This window comes from Pseudophryne corroboree, chromosome 4 (genome assembly GCF_028390025.1).
Source record: "Pseudophryne corroboree isolate aPseCor3 chromosome 4, aPseCor3.hap2, whole genome shotgun sequence".
Lineage (NCBI taxonomy): Eukaryota > Metazoa > Chordata > Amphibia > Anura > Myobatrachidae > Pseudophryne > Pseudophryne corroboree.
This window is the reverse complement of record NC_086447.1, coordinates 147,710,105-147,724,587: the sequence shown is the minus strand read 5'-3', so window position 1 is coordinate 147,724,587 and position 14,483 is coordinate 147,710,105. Positions and strand designations below refer to the sequence as shown.

At 45.5% G+C, this 14,483-nt stretch overlaps 1 protein-coding gene across 4 annotated transcripts in view; it reads left to right on the top strand.

The window, feature by feature from the left end:
* Positions 1–14,483, top strand: part of TPO (thyroid peroxidase) — a 255,440-nt gene that overhangs the window by 80,057 nt on the left and 160,900 nt on the right. For 3 of the 4 annotated variants that reach the window (XM_063915496.1, XM_063915493.1, XM_063915494.1), the window contains one exon: positions 9,093–9,225. In XM_063915496.1, the coding sequence (XP_063771566.1) occupies positions 9,093–9,225 (133 nt within the window). Of the gene's footprint in view, positions 1–7,336; positions 7,491–9,092; positions 9,226–14,483 lie in introns of those variants that run through there. The other variant, XM_063915495.1, reaches the window with a different exon arrangement.

Sequence of the window (14,483 nt, the reverse complement as noted above, 5' to 3'; positions counted from 1 at the left end):
CCAGCAGCTCACTGAGCACTGTCATGCCTCCATAATGACAAAAATGGGCTGCGTGGTTTTCAACAGCGGCGTTTGTCATGAGGCCACGCCCTAACTGATAGGCCATGCCCCCTTACTGTGAGGTCACGCACCTAAATTCGGGAACGCGCCGAAGGCATTCGTTGCTGTCCCTCCTTCTGTGGAGGTAAAGTTAGGAGGTATGCCAACAGCTTAGTCGTCCTGCACATCCATTGCAAATATTCCCGCCCTATTCCCCGTCACAGTTCTGTCCAGAACCACTTGCTCCCACACTGAAATCGGCTTTTCTTCCTCTACTAATAATACAGTTATTATGTCTATCTATCTATCTATCTATCTATCTATCTATCTATCTATCTATCTATCTATCTATCTATCTATCTATCTAATAAACAAGTGGAGAAGTAAGCGCACAGGTATCAATAATAATGCACCCTAACCCAAACCCCCCTTCTAATGCCTAAACCTAATCTCCCATCCCCCGGGGTGGGACACAAGCACGTCCTGCTAAAAGAACGTTCGGGATTCCAGGCAGCAGTATTTTGACGCCAGGATCCTGAGCTCCGTCTGGATTTTGATGCCAGCATAATGTCTCCATTCGGGATTCTGGCATCGATATTTCGACCGCTGGGTTCCCGTCTGGTGGCATTGTAACTACATCCCTTCCCAAGTGCCTTGTAGTGTTAAAGAATCAACATTCAACGTAAAAAAAAATAATGGTTGGCATTAGCAGTCGGCTCGGTCAGTTGACCAATAATGATTCATGATACATGAAATGAAAAAATAGGCAAGACATCACGTGTAACGTTTTAACACTGCATATCTAATAAAATACAGTGCTAGTTGGAGTTAGGAGCTACGGCGAGTTCCACAAATACATATACAACTCCAATATTTTTTTTAGATTTTTATACACCATTTTATTTAACAATGGGGGTCATTCCGAGTTGTTCGCTAGCAGATTTCGGAAGCAGCGCAGCGATCAGGCAAAAAATCGGCACGTCTGCGCATGCGGTGCAATGCGCACGCGCGTCGTACTATTACAACAAACAATGTAGTTTCATAAAAGGTCTAGCGAAGCTTTTCAGTCGCTCTGCTGGCCACAGAGTGATTGACAGGAAGTGGGCGTTTCTGGGTGTCAACTGACCGTTTTCAGGGCGTGTGCAGAAAAACGCAGGCGTGCCAGATAAAAACGCAGGCGTGGCTGGGGAAACGGAGGCATGGCTGGCCGAACGCAGGGCGTGTTCGTGACGTCAAAACAGGAATTGAACAGTCTGAAGTGATCACAAGCTAGGAGCAGGTCTGAAGCTACTCTGAAACTGCACAAAATTATTTTGTAGCCGCTCTGCGATCCCTTCGTTCGCACTTCTGCTAAGCTAAAATACACTCCCAGTGGGAGGCGGCATAGCATTTGCACGGCTGTTAAAAACTGCTAGCGAGAGAACAACTCGGAATGACCACCAATATCTACAATATAAAATGCAGGTAACAAACATACAGGAGACAAAATATATGAAAGCTTATCTTAAAATAAGCTGAAACTGCAATTTCCACATAATACAGAATGGACAAATTGGGGGGATAGAGGCTTTTGAAGGCAGGTTATAGTCACACCCTACAGCACACACTGCACCCCCTATGCCGACCATACCTCCACAACGTTGGTCACAACCCCTATATCACTAGTAACGATTTCTGCTAGGCGAGCCCTGTGGACCCGTCAATGGTCGGGTGATGCCGACTCAAAGAAGCATATGGAAGTTTTGCCTTACAAAGGTGAGGATTTATTTGGGGAAGGTCTCGTGGACCTGGCTTTCACAGCTACCGCGGGCAAATCTACCTTTTTACCTTATGTTTCCCCACAGCGAAAGAAAACACCACAATATCAGATGCAGTCCTTTCGGTCGCATAAGTCCAGAAGAGGTCGGGGCTCTTCTTTCTACGCCAGAGGTAAGGGAATAGGGAAAAATCAGCCTGCTACGGCTAGTTCCCAGGAGCAGTAGTCCTCCCCGGCTTCTGTCAAATCCACCGCATGACGCTGGGGCTCCACTGAGGGAGTCTGCGCCCGTGGGGGTACGTCTTCAACTCTTCAGCCAGGTCTGGATTCAGTTGGAGGTGGATCCTTGGGCAATGGAAATTGTATCCCAAGGCTACAAGCTAGAGTTCGAAGACATGCCTCCTCACCGAGGCTCTACCGGCTTCTCCCCCAGAGAGGGAGATAGTTTTAGCTGTGATTCAAAAACTATGTCAACAATGAGTGGTGGTCGAGGTTTCTCTAGGTCATCAGGGGAAGGGGTACTATTCAACCCTATTTGTGGTCCCGAAACCGGATGGCTCGGTCAGACCCATTCTATATTTAAAATCCCTAAACCAGTACTTGAAAAAGTTCACATTCAAGATGGAATCACTCCGGGCAGTTATTTCCAGCCTGGAGGGGGGGATTTTATGGTGTCACTGGACATAAAGGACGCGCACCTTCATGTCCCCATATATCCCCCTCATCAGGCGTACTTGAGATTTGCTGTACAGGACTGCCATTACCAGTTTCAGACGTTGCCGTTTGGGCTTCCGACGGCCCCGAGGATTTTCACCAAGGTAATGGCGGAAATGATGGTACTCCTGCGCAGGCAGGGAGTCACAATTATCCCGTACTTGGACGATCTCCTGATAAAGGCGAGATCAAGAGGTCAGTTGTTGGAAAGCGTGGCGCTCTCCCTGAGAGTACTGCAGCAACACGGCTGGATTCTGAATATACCAAAGTCACAGTTGGTGCCAACAACTCGGCTATCGTTCTTAGGCATGATTCTGGACACGGAACAAAAGAGGGTTTTTCTCCCAATGGAAAAAGCCCAGGAACTCCAGAACTTGGTCAGAGACCTGTTGAAACCGAAAAGGGTGTCAGTCCATCAATGCACTCGAGTGCTGGGGAAAATGGTGGCGTCCTACGAGGCCATCCCCTTCGGCAGGTTTCATGCGAGGACTTTTCAGTGGGATCTTCTGGACAAGTGGTCCGGGTCCCATCTTCATATTCATCATAAAATCAGCCTGTCCCCCAGGGCCAGGGTGTCTCTCCTGTGGTGGCTGCAGAGTGCTCACCTTCTAGAGGGTCGCAGGTTCGGTCGCAGGTTCGGCATTCAGGACTGGGTTCTGGTGACCACGGACGCGAGCCTCCGAGGATGGGGAGCAGTCACACAAGGAAGAAACTTTCAAGGACTATGGTCAAGCCAGGAGGCTTGTCTTCACATCAACGTATTGGAATTGAGGGCCATATACAACGGCCTGCGTCAAGCAGAGAATCTTCTTCACGACCTACCGGTTCTGATTCAGTCAGACAACATCACAGCCGTGGCTCATGTAAACCAACAGGGCGGAACAAGGAGCAGAGTGGCAATGGCGGAAGCCGCCAGGATTCTTCGCTGGGCGGAAAATCATGTAAGCGCTTTGACTGCAGTCTTCATTCCGGGAGTGGACAACTGGGAAGCAGACTTCCTCAGCAGACACGATCTCCATCCAGGAGAGTGGGGACTTCATCAATAAGTTTTTGCAGAAATAACAAGTCGTTGGGGGCTTCCTCAAATAGACATGATGGCGTCATGCCTCAACAAGAAGCTTCGGAGGTATTGTGCCAGGTCAAGGGACACTCAGGCAGTAGCGGTAGACGCCCTGGTGACACCGTGGGTGTTTCGGTCGGTCTACAGTATGTGCTTCCTCCTCTTCCACTCATCTCAAATATATTGAGAATCATAAGATGAAAAAAAGTGCGGACAATGGGGGTCATTCCGAGTTGTTTGCTCATTGACGATTTTTGCTATACTGCGATTAGTCGCTTACTGCGCATGCGCAAGGTTCGCAGAGCGCATGCGCTTAGTTATTTTACACAAAAGTTAGGTATTTTACTCACGGCGTAACAAAGTTTTTTCATCGTTCTGGTGATGGGAGTGTGATTGACAGGAAGTGGGTGGAAATTGACCGTTTTCTGGGAGTGTACGGAAAAACGCAGGCGTTTCAGGGAAAAACGCGGGAGTGGCTGGAGAAACGGGGGAGTGTCTGGCCAAATGCTGGGTGTGTTTGTGACTTCAAACCAGGAACGAAACTGACTGAACTGATCGCAATGTAGGAGTAAGTCTCGAGCTACTCAGAAACTGCTAAGAAATTTCTATTCGCAATTCTGCTAATCTTTCGTTCGCAATTCTGCTATGCTAAGATACACTCCCAGAGGGCGGCGGCTTAGCATGTGCAATGCTGCTAAAAGCAGCTAGCGAGCGAACAACTCGGAATCAGGGCCAATACTCATTGGCCCTCATTCCGAGTTGTTCGCTCGCAAGGCGATTTTAGCAGAGTTACACACGCTAAGCCTCCGCCTACTGGGAGTGAATCTTAGCTTCTTAAAATTGCGAACGATGTATTCGCAATATTGCGATTACAAACTACTTAGCAGTTTCAGAGTAGCTTCAGACTTACTCGGCATCTGCGATCAGTTCAGTGCTTGTCGTTCCTGGTTTGACGTCACAAACACACCCAGCGTTCGCACAGACACTCCCCCGTTTCTCCAGCCACTCCCGCGTTTTTTCCGGAAACGGTAGCGTTTTTATCCACACGCCCATAAAACGCCGTGTTGTCGCCCAGTAACACCCATTTCCTGTCAATCACATTACGATCGCCGGAGCGAAGAAAAAGCCGTGAGTAAAAAAACTATCTTCATAGCAAAATTACTTGGCGCAGTCGCAGTGCGAACATTGCGCATGCGTACTAAGCAGAAAAACGCTGCGATGCGAAGAAAATTACCGAGCGAACAACTCGGAATGAGGGCCACTGTTCCGGATTGGCCTCGAAGGGCCTGGTATTCAGATCTTCAGGAAATGCTCACAGGAGATCCGTGGCCTCTTCCTCTCAGAGAGGACCTGTTGCAACAGGGGCCCTGCGTGTTCCAAGACTTACCGCGGTTACGTTTGACGGCATGGCGGTTGAACGCAGAATCCTAGCTGGAAAAGGCATTCCGGAAGAAGTCATCCCTACTCTGATGAGGGCTAGGAAGGAGGTGAGCGCGAAACATTATCACCGTATCTGGAGAAAGTATGTATCTTGGTGTGAGGCCAAGAATGCTCCTATGGAAGATTTCCATCTGGGCCGTCTTCTCCACTTTCTGCAGACAGGAGTGGATATGGGCCTGAAATTAGGCTCCATTAAGGTACAGATTTCGGCCCTATCTATTTTCTTTCAGAAGGAATTGGCTTCTCTCCCAGGAGTCCAGACTTTCGTAAAGGGAGTGCTGCACATACAGCCTCCTTTTGTGCCTCCAGTGGTGCCATGGGACCTTAACGTGGTGTTACAGTTCCTAAAGTCTCACTGGTTTGAACCTCTTCAAACAGTGGAATTAAAATTTCTCATTCGGGTTAGGAAAAAAGAGGCTCTGTTTGTCCTGTATGCAGCCAACAAGATTGGCGCTCCGGCTTCTAAGCAGACTATTGCTCGCTGGATCTGTAACACGATTCAGCAGGCTTATTCTATGGCTGGATTGCCGTTACCGAATTCGGTAAAGGCCCATTCCACTAGGAGGTGGGCTCTTCTTGGGCGGCTGCCCGAGGCGTCTCGGCATTACAGCTTTGCCGAGCGGCGACTTGGTCGGGTTCAAACACTTTTGCAAAATTCTACAAGTTTGATACCCTGGCTAATGAGGACCTCATGTTTGCTCAATCGGTGCTGCAGAGTCATCCGCACTCTCCTGCCCATTTTGGAGCTTTGGTATAATCCTCATGGTCCTTACGGAGTCCCCAGCATCCTCTAGGACGTAAGAGAAAATAAGATTTTAAACCTACTGGTAAATCTTTTTCTCCTAGTCCGTAGAGGATGCTGGGCGTCCGTCCCAGTGTGGACAAAATTCTGCAAGACTTGTATAGTTTTTGCTTACATAAGGGTTATGTTACAGTTTTGATCAGTCTCGGGCTGATGCTGTTTTGTTTCATACTGTTAACAGGTTTGTATATTCCATGTTATACGGTGTGGATGGTGTGGGCTGGTATGAATCTTGCCCTTAGATTAACAAAATCCTTTCCTCGTACTGTCCGTCTCCTCTGGGCACAGTTTCTCTAACTGAGGTCTGGAGGAGGGGCATAGAGGGAGGAGCCAGTGCACACCCATTCTAAAGTTCTTTATAGTGCCCGTCTATACCCCATGGTCCTTACGGAGTCCCCAGCATCCTCTACGGACTAGGAGAAAAAGATTTACCGGTAGGTTTAAAATCTTATTATACAGAGAAAAAGTAAGCTGTAAATATTTTAGAAATGGGGTTACCATTGTATAGAAGTGATACTGTACTTCTAAACATCTCCTTTTCAGATATTACACCCTTACCTGCTTCCCTACCATCTGTTCCCCTCTCTCTTACATGTCCTATCTTATCCCTCTTTCCTGTCCTATCCCATCCCTCTTACCTGTTGTATCCCCTTCCTCTTACCTGTCTACTCCCCTCCCACTTACCTGTCATAGCCCCTCAATCTTACCTGTCATATCCCGTCCATCTTACCTGTTCTTTCCCCTCCATCTTACCTGTCCAATCCCATCCCTCTTACCTGTCCTTCCTTTCCCTCCTACATGTCCTATCTATCCCTCTTAACTGTTCTATCCCCTTCCACTTACCTGTCCTATCCCCTCCATCTTACCTTTCCTCTCCCTTCCATCTTACCTGTCCTCTCCCCTCTTACCTGTCCTCTTCCTTTCCTCTTACCTGTCCTAGCCCATCAATCTTACCTGTCCTATCCCCTCCCTCTTACATGTTCTTTCCCCTCCCTCTTACTTGTCCTCTCCCATCCCTCTTACCTGTCCTTCTTCTCCCTCCTACCTGTCCTGTCGCATCCAATTACCTGTACTATCCCCTTCCTCTTACCTGTCTTATCCCATAAATCTTACCTGTCCTATCCCCTCCATCTTACCTGTCCTCTCACCTCCCTCTTACCTGTCCTCTTTCATTCTTCTTACCTGTCTTCTCCTCTCCCTTTTATCTATCCTATACCAACCTTCTAACCTACCCTATCCAATTCATCTTACCCAATGTTTTCCAACACCAGTCCTGAGGGAACCCTAACACTGCATATTTGCCAAACTCCATTTGGGGCATGAGTATGTTCATTACTGATTGATACATTGTAACTAACTGATGATAATTATTTAACTGGTGCTAATTATTTATCCTGTGTTTCTGACAAGTGACCTGGAAAACATGTACTGTCAGTGTCCCTAAGAACTGTAGTGGGAAGGCACTGCTCTTTTCCTTGGCTCTGACATCCCCTACCATCTTACTCTTTACATAGGTTGTAAATATGATATGCTAAACTTTCAAGCTGCATACTGTCATAATGATGGGAGGGGCTTGAGTACTCAAAGCCCTATATATATGTTCCACTTGCCTTGCGGAGGACCAGAATATTACAGAGCACATGGTGGAGTGTGCCAGGGCACCAACCCCCACCATACAGGTACAGGGACATGTACATTAGTGTAACATTCCCAGTATTATTTCAAAATAAGTGTATGTATAGATGTGTAGACCTATCCCTTCAATACCATATGGTGCAAGACACCTGGTGTGATTCCCATACCGCAAACCTTTCCTCAACTTTGCCACTTTTTCCTTTTGCTTAATTTTACTCAGTTCTGCATCTTAGTTCGCAAACAGTGTCCGATGTACTTAGGACTAAAGGATTGGTACCTGTACTGTATAAAGTCACAGATGAAGCATAATGATGCATGGTGAGGGTAATTTCTATTGGTCCAGTCTATTTTGCCTGTGTGACCTGGATTATGTACTTTTTCTATCTTTGTGATATTTTCCATCAGTTTTGTGCCTTAGATTGCTTATAGTGTACTAGGCATTTAGGATTAGTGTTTTGCTAAATTGCAGAGTCTGTTTTGCACTGCAGTTCAGATTTCAGTTCGGACATGCCCCTCAAACATCTAAAGCTCTCTTCACATTTTACATCTGCCCCACTGCAGTGCAGCAACGTTTTTCCCAACTCAGATTCAGCCCAAGAATTAGTAGTGAATGCTCTAAAGGTCAATTACCTAACTTGTACAAATTATAATATTGTAATGTAGTGTCATATACACACCTCACTCTTTGGTAGATGATGCTACCCACTTTTGGAACCACTGTCCAGAGGTTCTTGGGAGTCAGGTAGATAATGCTGCCCGGCCGCTAAAAGTACACATAATCAGAGCAACCAGGCAGCATTCTCCACCTGCCTTCTGGTCCACAGCCAGACAGTTAATGGCTGTGAGCATGCTGATTGGTGGATGGCTGGAGCGATCCACCAATCAGAGTGCTGACAGACATTCACCATATGGAAGCATGTGGAGGGATGGTGTGGGACCATAGGAAGAGTAGGTTATGATTTTTTTTTACATTGATTCCTGTGAATGGGTGATTAGGGGCTCCAGTACATTGCTTTGCACAGGGCATACAATGCTGTTACGGCGGCGCTGATTGCACTACGTAGATTATAAATGTGATAGATCGTATTTACTGTATAATTCACTAGCTTACCTACAGTAGCTTCACCTTTCCACCGATGAACTGTGATATACCATAAGTAATCAGGAGTCCTTTACTCATAGTGTAATATTTGTTAAATTAAGCCTTAACCAGCCTGGAATGCCACTAACTTTGTTCTGTTTTACTATAGGGATGTGGTTATGTGACCGGCGGGCAGTCGGGATCCCACCGTCGGTATGGCGACTGGCAGTCTCCCAGCCACCGGTCACACAAACCCAACCCATACTACTGTATACACCAAATACTTAAACTAACAGACCTTATCTAATGTCCAGTGTAATGTTCCTCCTATGACCATGTCATTATCAGGCTTCCTAGAATTCCTAGGGACAAGGGTATCGTATATAACAAGTGTCTGGGATATTGGTCCATATTTCTAACACTCCCAGGCATATTGACTTTGATGACATAATAAACTATTTAGCTTGGCATGTAAGGATAGTTATAAATACTACTGAAGCTGCAGATATAACACATAAATGAGCGCAATCATCATTTATAAGGAATATTTTTTCATAATTTTCAGAAATGGCATCTTCTTACTTCCTCCGTGTAGCTGCAAACATTACTGGCTGCATCCCTCAATACAATCCACCACCCTGTGCTAACAATTGCCTCGCATTTAAGTACAGACAAATCACAGGAGCCTGCAACAACAGGTAAACAATTATAATTATCATTTCCCCCTAATGCCGCCCGGGGCGCAAGAAGCCCCGGAACCGGCTCTGTATGTACTGTTATTACAATGTACTGTTATGTGTTCTCCTATACTCTCCTATATATTTGGCCAGTGTGTACTCCTATTCTCTCCTATATATTTGGCCAGTGTGTTCTCCTATTTTCTCCTATGCTTCTCCTATATATTTGGCCAGATCTGTAACTTGACTCCGCCCAGCATTGTGACTCCACCCAGCTTTAGCAATGAGTCACAAAGTCACAGATCTGTCCTAATATATAGGAGATACCTACCTCCATCCCACCCACAGCAAACCCACAGCTGCCCCTACACCACCTACGGACCCCCTCGACCATCCACTGCACCCCCTACACCTACACTTCCCCCACCCAATGAACCCCAGCCCCTCACCCGCCACCTCCGGACCCCCAACACCACCCGCAAGCATACCTATCCCTTACCCACCCACAACGCGTCCAGAACCCCTCCCACATCTACGAGAGCCTTGCACTGACCCCTCCCCCACACCCTCCAACGCTACCCCACCCACATCGCATCCAGACCCCATCCACCACCCCCAGTCCCCTGCTCCTCCCCCACCCACACCACCTCTCGCCCCCCTCTCCTATCCGCACACACTCCCAGCATCCGCCCCTCCTCCACCCACAGACACCCTCCCCCATACGCGGTCACCCCTGCACCCGCTACATTCTGTACATCATGCCCTGCAGCCACTGTTCACACCCACTAAAGGGCCTACGCCCCCTTCACCATCAAACGCACTTTCGTCGTGCACTATTTACCCACTCACACAACTACGTGCAGGGGTTACGGGGGCGTAGCCCCTTCCGACGGTGTGAAGAGCGCCCGTAGGGCGCGATGAATCACCTAGTTATTCAGTAATAGTAAATAACAATAATTTAACAATTCTCTCCTCCAAATGCTAATGTTTGTTGTAGTTTGTACAATGAGATCCTTGGCTTGGGTAATCACCGTTTATGATTTAGGATTTATAGATCACGTTTAAAAATAAAGTGAGGCAAAATCTGGGTGGTATACAGGAGACAAGGGTGTGGTGAATGAAATCTGTGCATACTTGAGAGGGGTGGGAAGGTATGTGATGTCCTAAATAAAAGGAGAAGGTTTTCTCCAGCCATGTTGCACCTCATGAAAAAAATGCAATTTTAGAAGTATTGATGGGGAAGTCAACTATTGTTGGAAGGAAGCAGGCCAACACCTTGATAAGGAAAATATGTATTACATGCAACAAAAGGGACTTGGTTGAATGCCTTTTTTTTTTTTACATCACAACTAACCAATGTTCTATTGTTCTTTACACTAATAAATTTGGATCATTGCAATTAACATTCTCATATTATGCAATGATGCCTCTCTTGCCATCCATTTGTGTCAGATGCAGCAAAAGAGGAAGGATAATCTATAGTCGCTGGGCAAATGCGTAGAAAATATTTTTAAATCTTGATATGACAAAGATGTGGGGTGATAGAACAACAAAAAAGCTAGATCTCTGCCCAGTTTCAGAGAACAAAGATCCTGACTGAGTTTAAAATAGGGGGGTTTGAATGAATATCAATTATACAATTAAAAAGGTGGGTTAAGTCTAGATAGATAAGGTTTTATAATACTAGGCACTATAGTACCAGGCATTTTACCATTATGCAATTGTACACCCCCGGGGTTGGCAGGGTATGTCTAAGTGGTTGACAAAGGTATCACAGGTGTTGGGTGACTATGTGATGGACCTTTCCCCTGAAATGTTGTTTCTCATACCTTGTCTCATAGTGACGTGCTCAGAGAGGTATGATAGATTGATACAAATCAGAAGTGAGTCAGCAATTCCAACAATCCAAAAAATGAACTCTGGATTTGGGATGATTGCTTGATTAAGAGACATTGCTTGAATGGAAATTACAAAAAGAAGAATTTGGTATACAAGCAGAATAGGACTATACAATTCACTACAGTTCACACCACAACAGATCATCCAGTATGCAAAAGTCAAGTAATTGGAATCATAGATGAAGAATAATTGGAAACACAAATTAACATACAGATGGAGCCATGCTCATTGAGCGTGGCTGCATCCCAGGTAGGGGCGAGCGGCATGGCTAGGCCCACATGTGCCTTGGCCCGCCGCTGAGCTTACACAGATGCTCCCATTCAAAGTGAATGGGGCGCATGCACATCTACGACGCACACACGTCCCATTCATTCCCGGTGGTGTGATTAGCGTCGCTCCATCTGTACATTTGTTGGAATCATAAAATAATATCAGACACAGGGGGTCATTCTGAGTTGATCGCTCGTTAGCTACTTTTTGCAGCGCTGCGATCAGATAGTCGCCGCCTATAGAGGAGTGTATTTTTGCTTTGCAAGTGTGTGAACGCCTGTGCAGCCGAGCTCTGCAAAAACATTTTATGCAGTTTCTGAGTACTGTAGGTGTGAACTTACTCAGCCCTTGCAATCATTTCAGCCAGTCCGGTCCCGGAATTGACATCAGACACCCGCCCTGCAAACGCTTGGACACGCCTGCGTTTTCCCAAACACTCCCAGAAAATGGTCAGTTGACACCCATAAACGTCTTCTTCCTGTCAATCTCCTTGCGATTGGCTGCACAAATGAATTCTTCATTAAATCTATCGTTCAGCAACGATCCGCTTTGTACCCGTACGATGCACCTGCGCATTGCGGTGCATATGCATGCACAGTAGTGACCTGATCGCTGCACTGCGAAAAACTGCAGCGTGCAAACAGGTCAGAATGACTCCCACTGTGCACTCCATTCTATAGTGTGATGATAAGAAGAACAGCAATATACTCAGTAATACTAAATAATAACTTTCTAGCTTTCCCTAGCCAAAGTAACAAATATCTTCATGGGCAAATATCATTGAAGCTCTGGTCTGCTGCGCCATAGCGTGTCAATGGGGGAATGGGCACACAGATATTGGGGGAATCTTGGGTTCGGAAAAAGTCAATGTTACTCAGTTTTTTATTCAAAGAAGTTGTGACTAGCGACGGAATGGTAAGGTCCTCTAACAATGGCAACTCATTCACAATGAGGGAATTTTGGATAGAATAAATTCAGTCTCTCTCAGTTGAAGGGTTTGATCTTTATCTGCATAAGTAACTCGGGTAATTCAGATCTAATTGTAGCAGCAAATTTGTTAGCTAATTGGCAAAACCGTTAGTACTGCAGGTGTGGCAGATATAACATGTGCAGAGAGAGTTAGATTTGGGTGGGTTATATTGTTTCTGTGCAGGGTAAATACTGGCTGCTTTATTTTTACACTGCAATTTAGATTTCAGTTTGAACAAACCCCACCCAAATCTAACTCTCTCTGCACATGTTATATCTGCCCCCCCACCCCCACCTCCTGCAGTGCACATGGGGGGTAATTCAGACCTGATTGCTGTTGTGCATTTTTGCACAGTGGGCTATCAGGTGCAAACTGCGCATACGTATGCACCGCAATGCGCAGGCGCGTCGCATTGGTACAAAGCGGAATGCCGCTCAGCGATGGGTTTGTGTGACGGATCCGTTCGCACAGGCGATCGCAAGGAGATTGACAGGAAGAAGGCGTTTGTGGGTGTCAACTGACCGTTTTCAGGGAGTGTCTGGAAAAACGCCGGCGTGTCCAAGCATTTGCAGGGAGGGTGTCTGACGTCAATTCCGGTCCCAGACATGCTGATGTGATCGCAGTGTCTGAGTAAATCCTGGGCTGCGTAGAGACTGCACAAAATCTGTTTGTACAGCTCTGCTACACGTGCGTTCGCACACTTGCACAACTAAAATACACTCCCCCTGTAAGCGGTGACTATCTGATCCCAGCAGTGCAAAAATCGCTTGCTAGCGATCAGGTCTGAATTAGGCCCATGGTTTTGTCCATTTGCTAACAAAATAGCTGCTGCGACCAGATCTGAATTAGGCCCTCAGTCCTGCAGAAATAACTGACATCTGCACTTGTATTGCTACATCATGGCATGCTGCATGGCATCACGGCTGTGAATAGTCGCAGCCTGGCATGCATGCAGCTAGCCAAGTTGCAGCTTGCTGCCTCACAGCAAAGATGAACATGGCTACACCTGTATATCCCCACCCTGCGGAATATTGCCCACAAAATATATACGACCTGTTTCTTTTAATTGAATACTGTGGGTGTTGGGCGCTTGAATACCAACAGTGATTCAAAATTTGGGCAAAATCCTGCACCCTATTGAATATGCCCCATAGGCAACACATTCACATCTAACCTACAGTATGAAACCAATGACATAAATGACATACTGTACTGTATACTGTATTTCTCGGTGTACTGTGGCATAATTGTCCTTTAAACTTATTTCACCTATTTATTTTCAGAAATGAATAAAGAAAAACTTTTACAAGCGGTACTTTTGTTTGTGTAATTAGCAGAACTGAAACTAGCTGCCACAATATCTTATTCATTATGCATGCGCTCTGCCGGTAATGAAAGGCATTACTCAGCAACTCATAATGACATTGTTAAACAACAGGGTAATTTGTTAATACAGGTCTTACACATTTCTACAACATTGTATAGAGTCATTTGTGATTGTTTCAGAATTACAAGATATTTAATTGACTAAATAATTCAGAAAATTATTAAAACATGAAGAATTCATCATTTTAATCTGTTTTTAAACATTTTTATTTATAAACAATATCAATCAATTCAGCAACTGTAAATTGGCTGGAATGTAGGTCATTTTTCCAGGCTTTAATCTATAATTAATATATTTCATGTAATAGAATCATTGTATTGTGTTTAATAAAAATAAATAGATGATACTTACAAATTAGATCATTTACAAATTCAATAAGCGTGTAATTTAGTTAAATGAAATAGCTTTATAATGAATTTAGTTATACCTGTAAGTGGTAAGGACAGTAAAGAGGATGTTTGTTGCTAAGAGACTAACTACCCAACAATCACACGGATGCCCTGGAGGCAAGTTTTCAAATTTAGTTTAACTTTGACTACTTGAAACTTTGACTAACAACAGATTGACGATTATATTACTCCCAGTGCTCACCAGGTGGAAGATATTATGCTCCATTAGGTCAGCAGGAAATCTGAAATAGAAGCACCAATGTCAAATACAAGTGTCAAATACAGATACTTTGCAAGGTTACACATGTCCATAGACTGCCCTGGAGACTCCTAAATATTAGGGAGCTCTCATGCGCTACTCCCA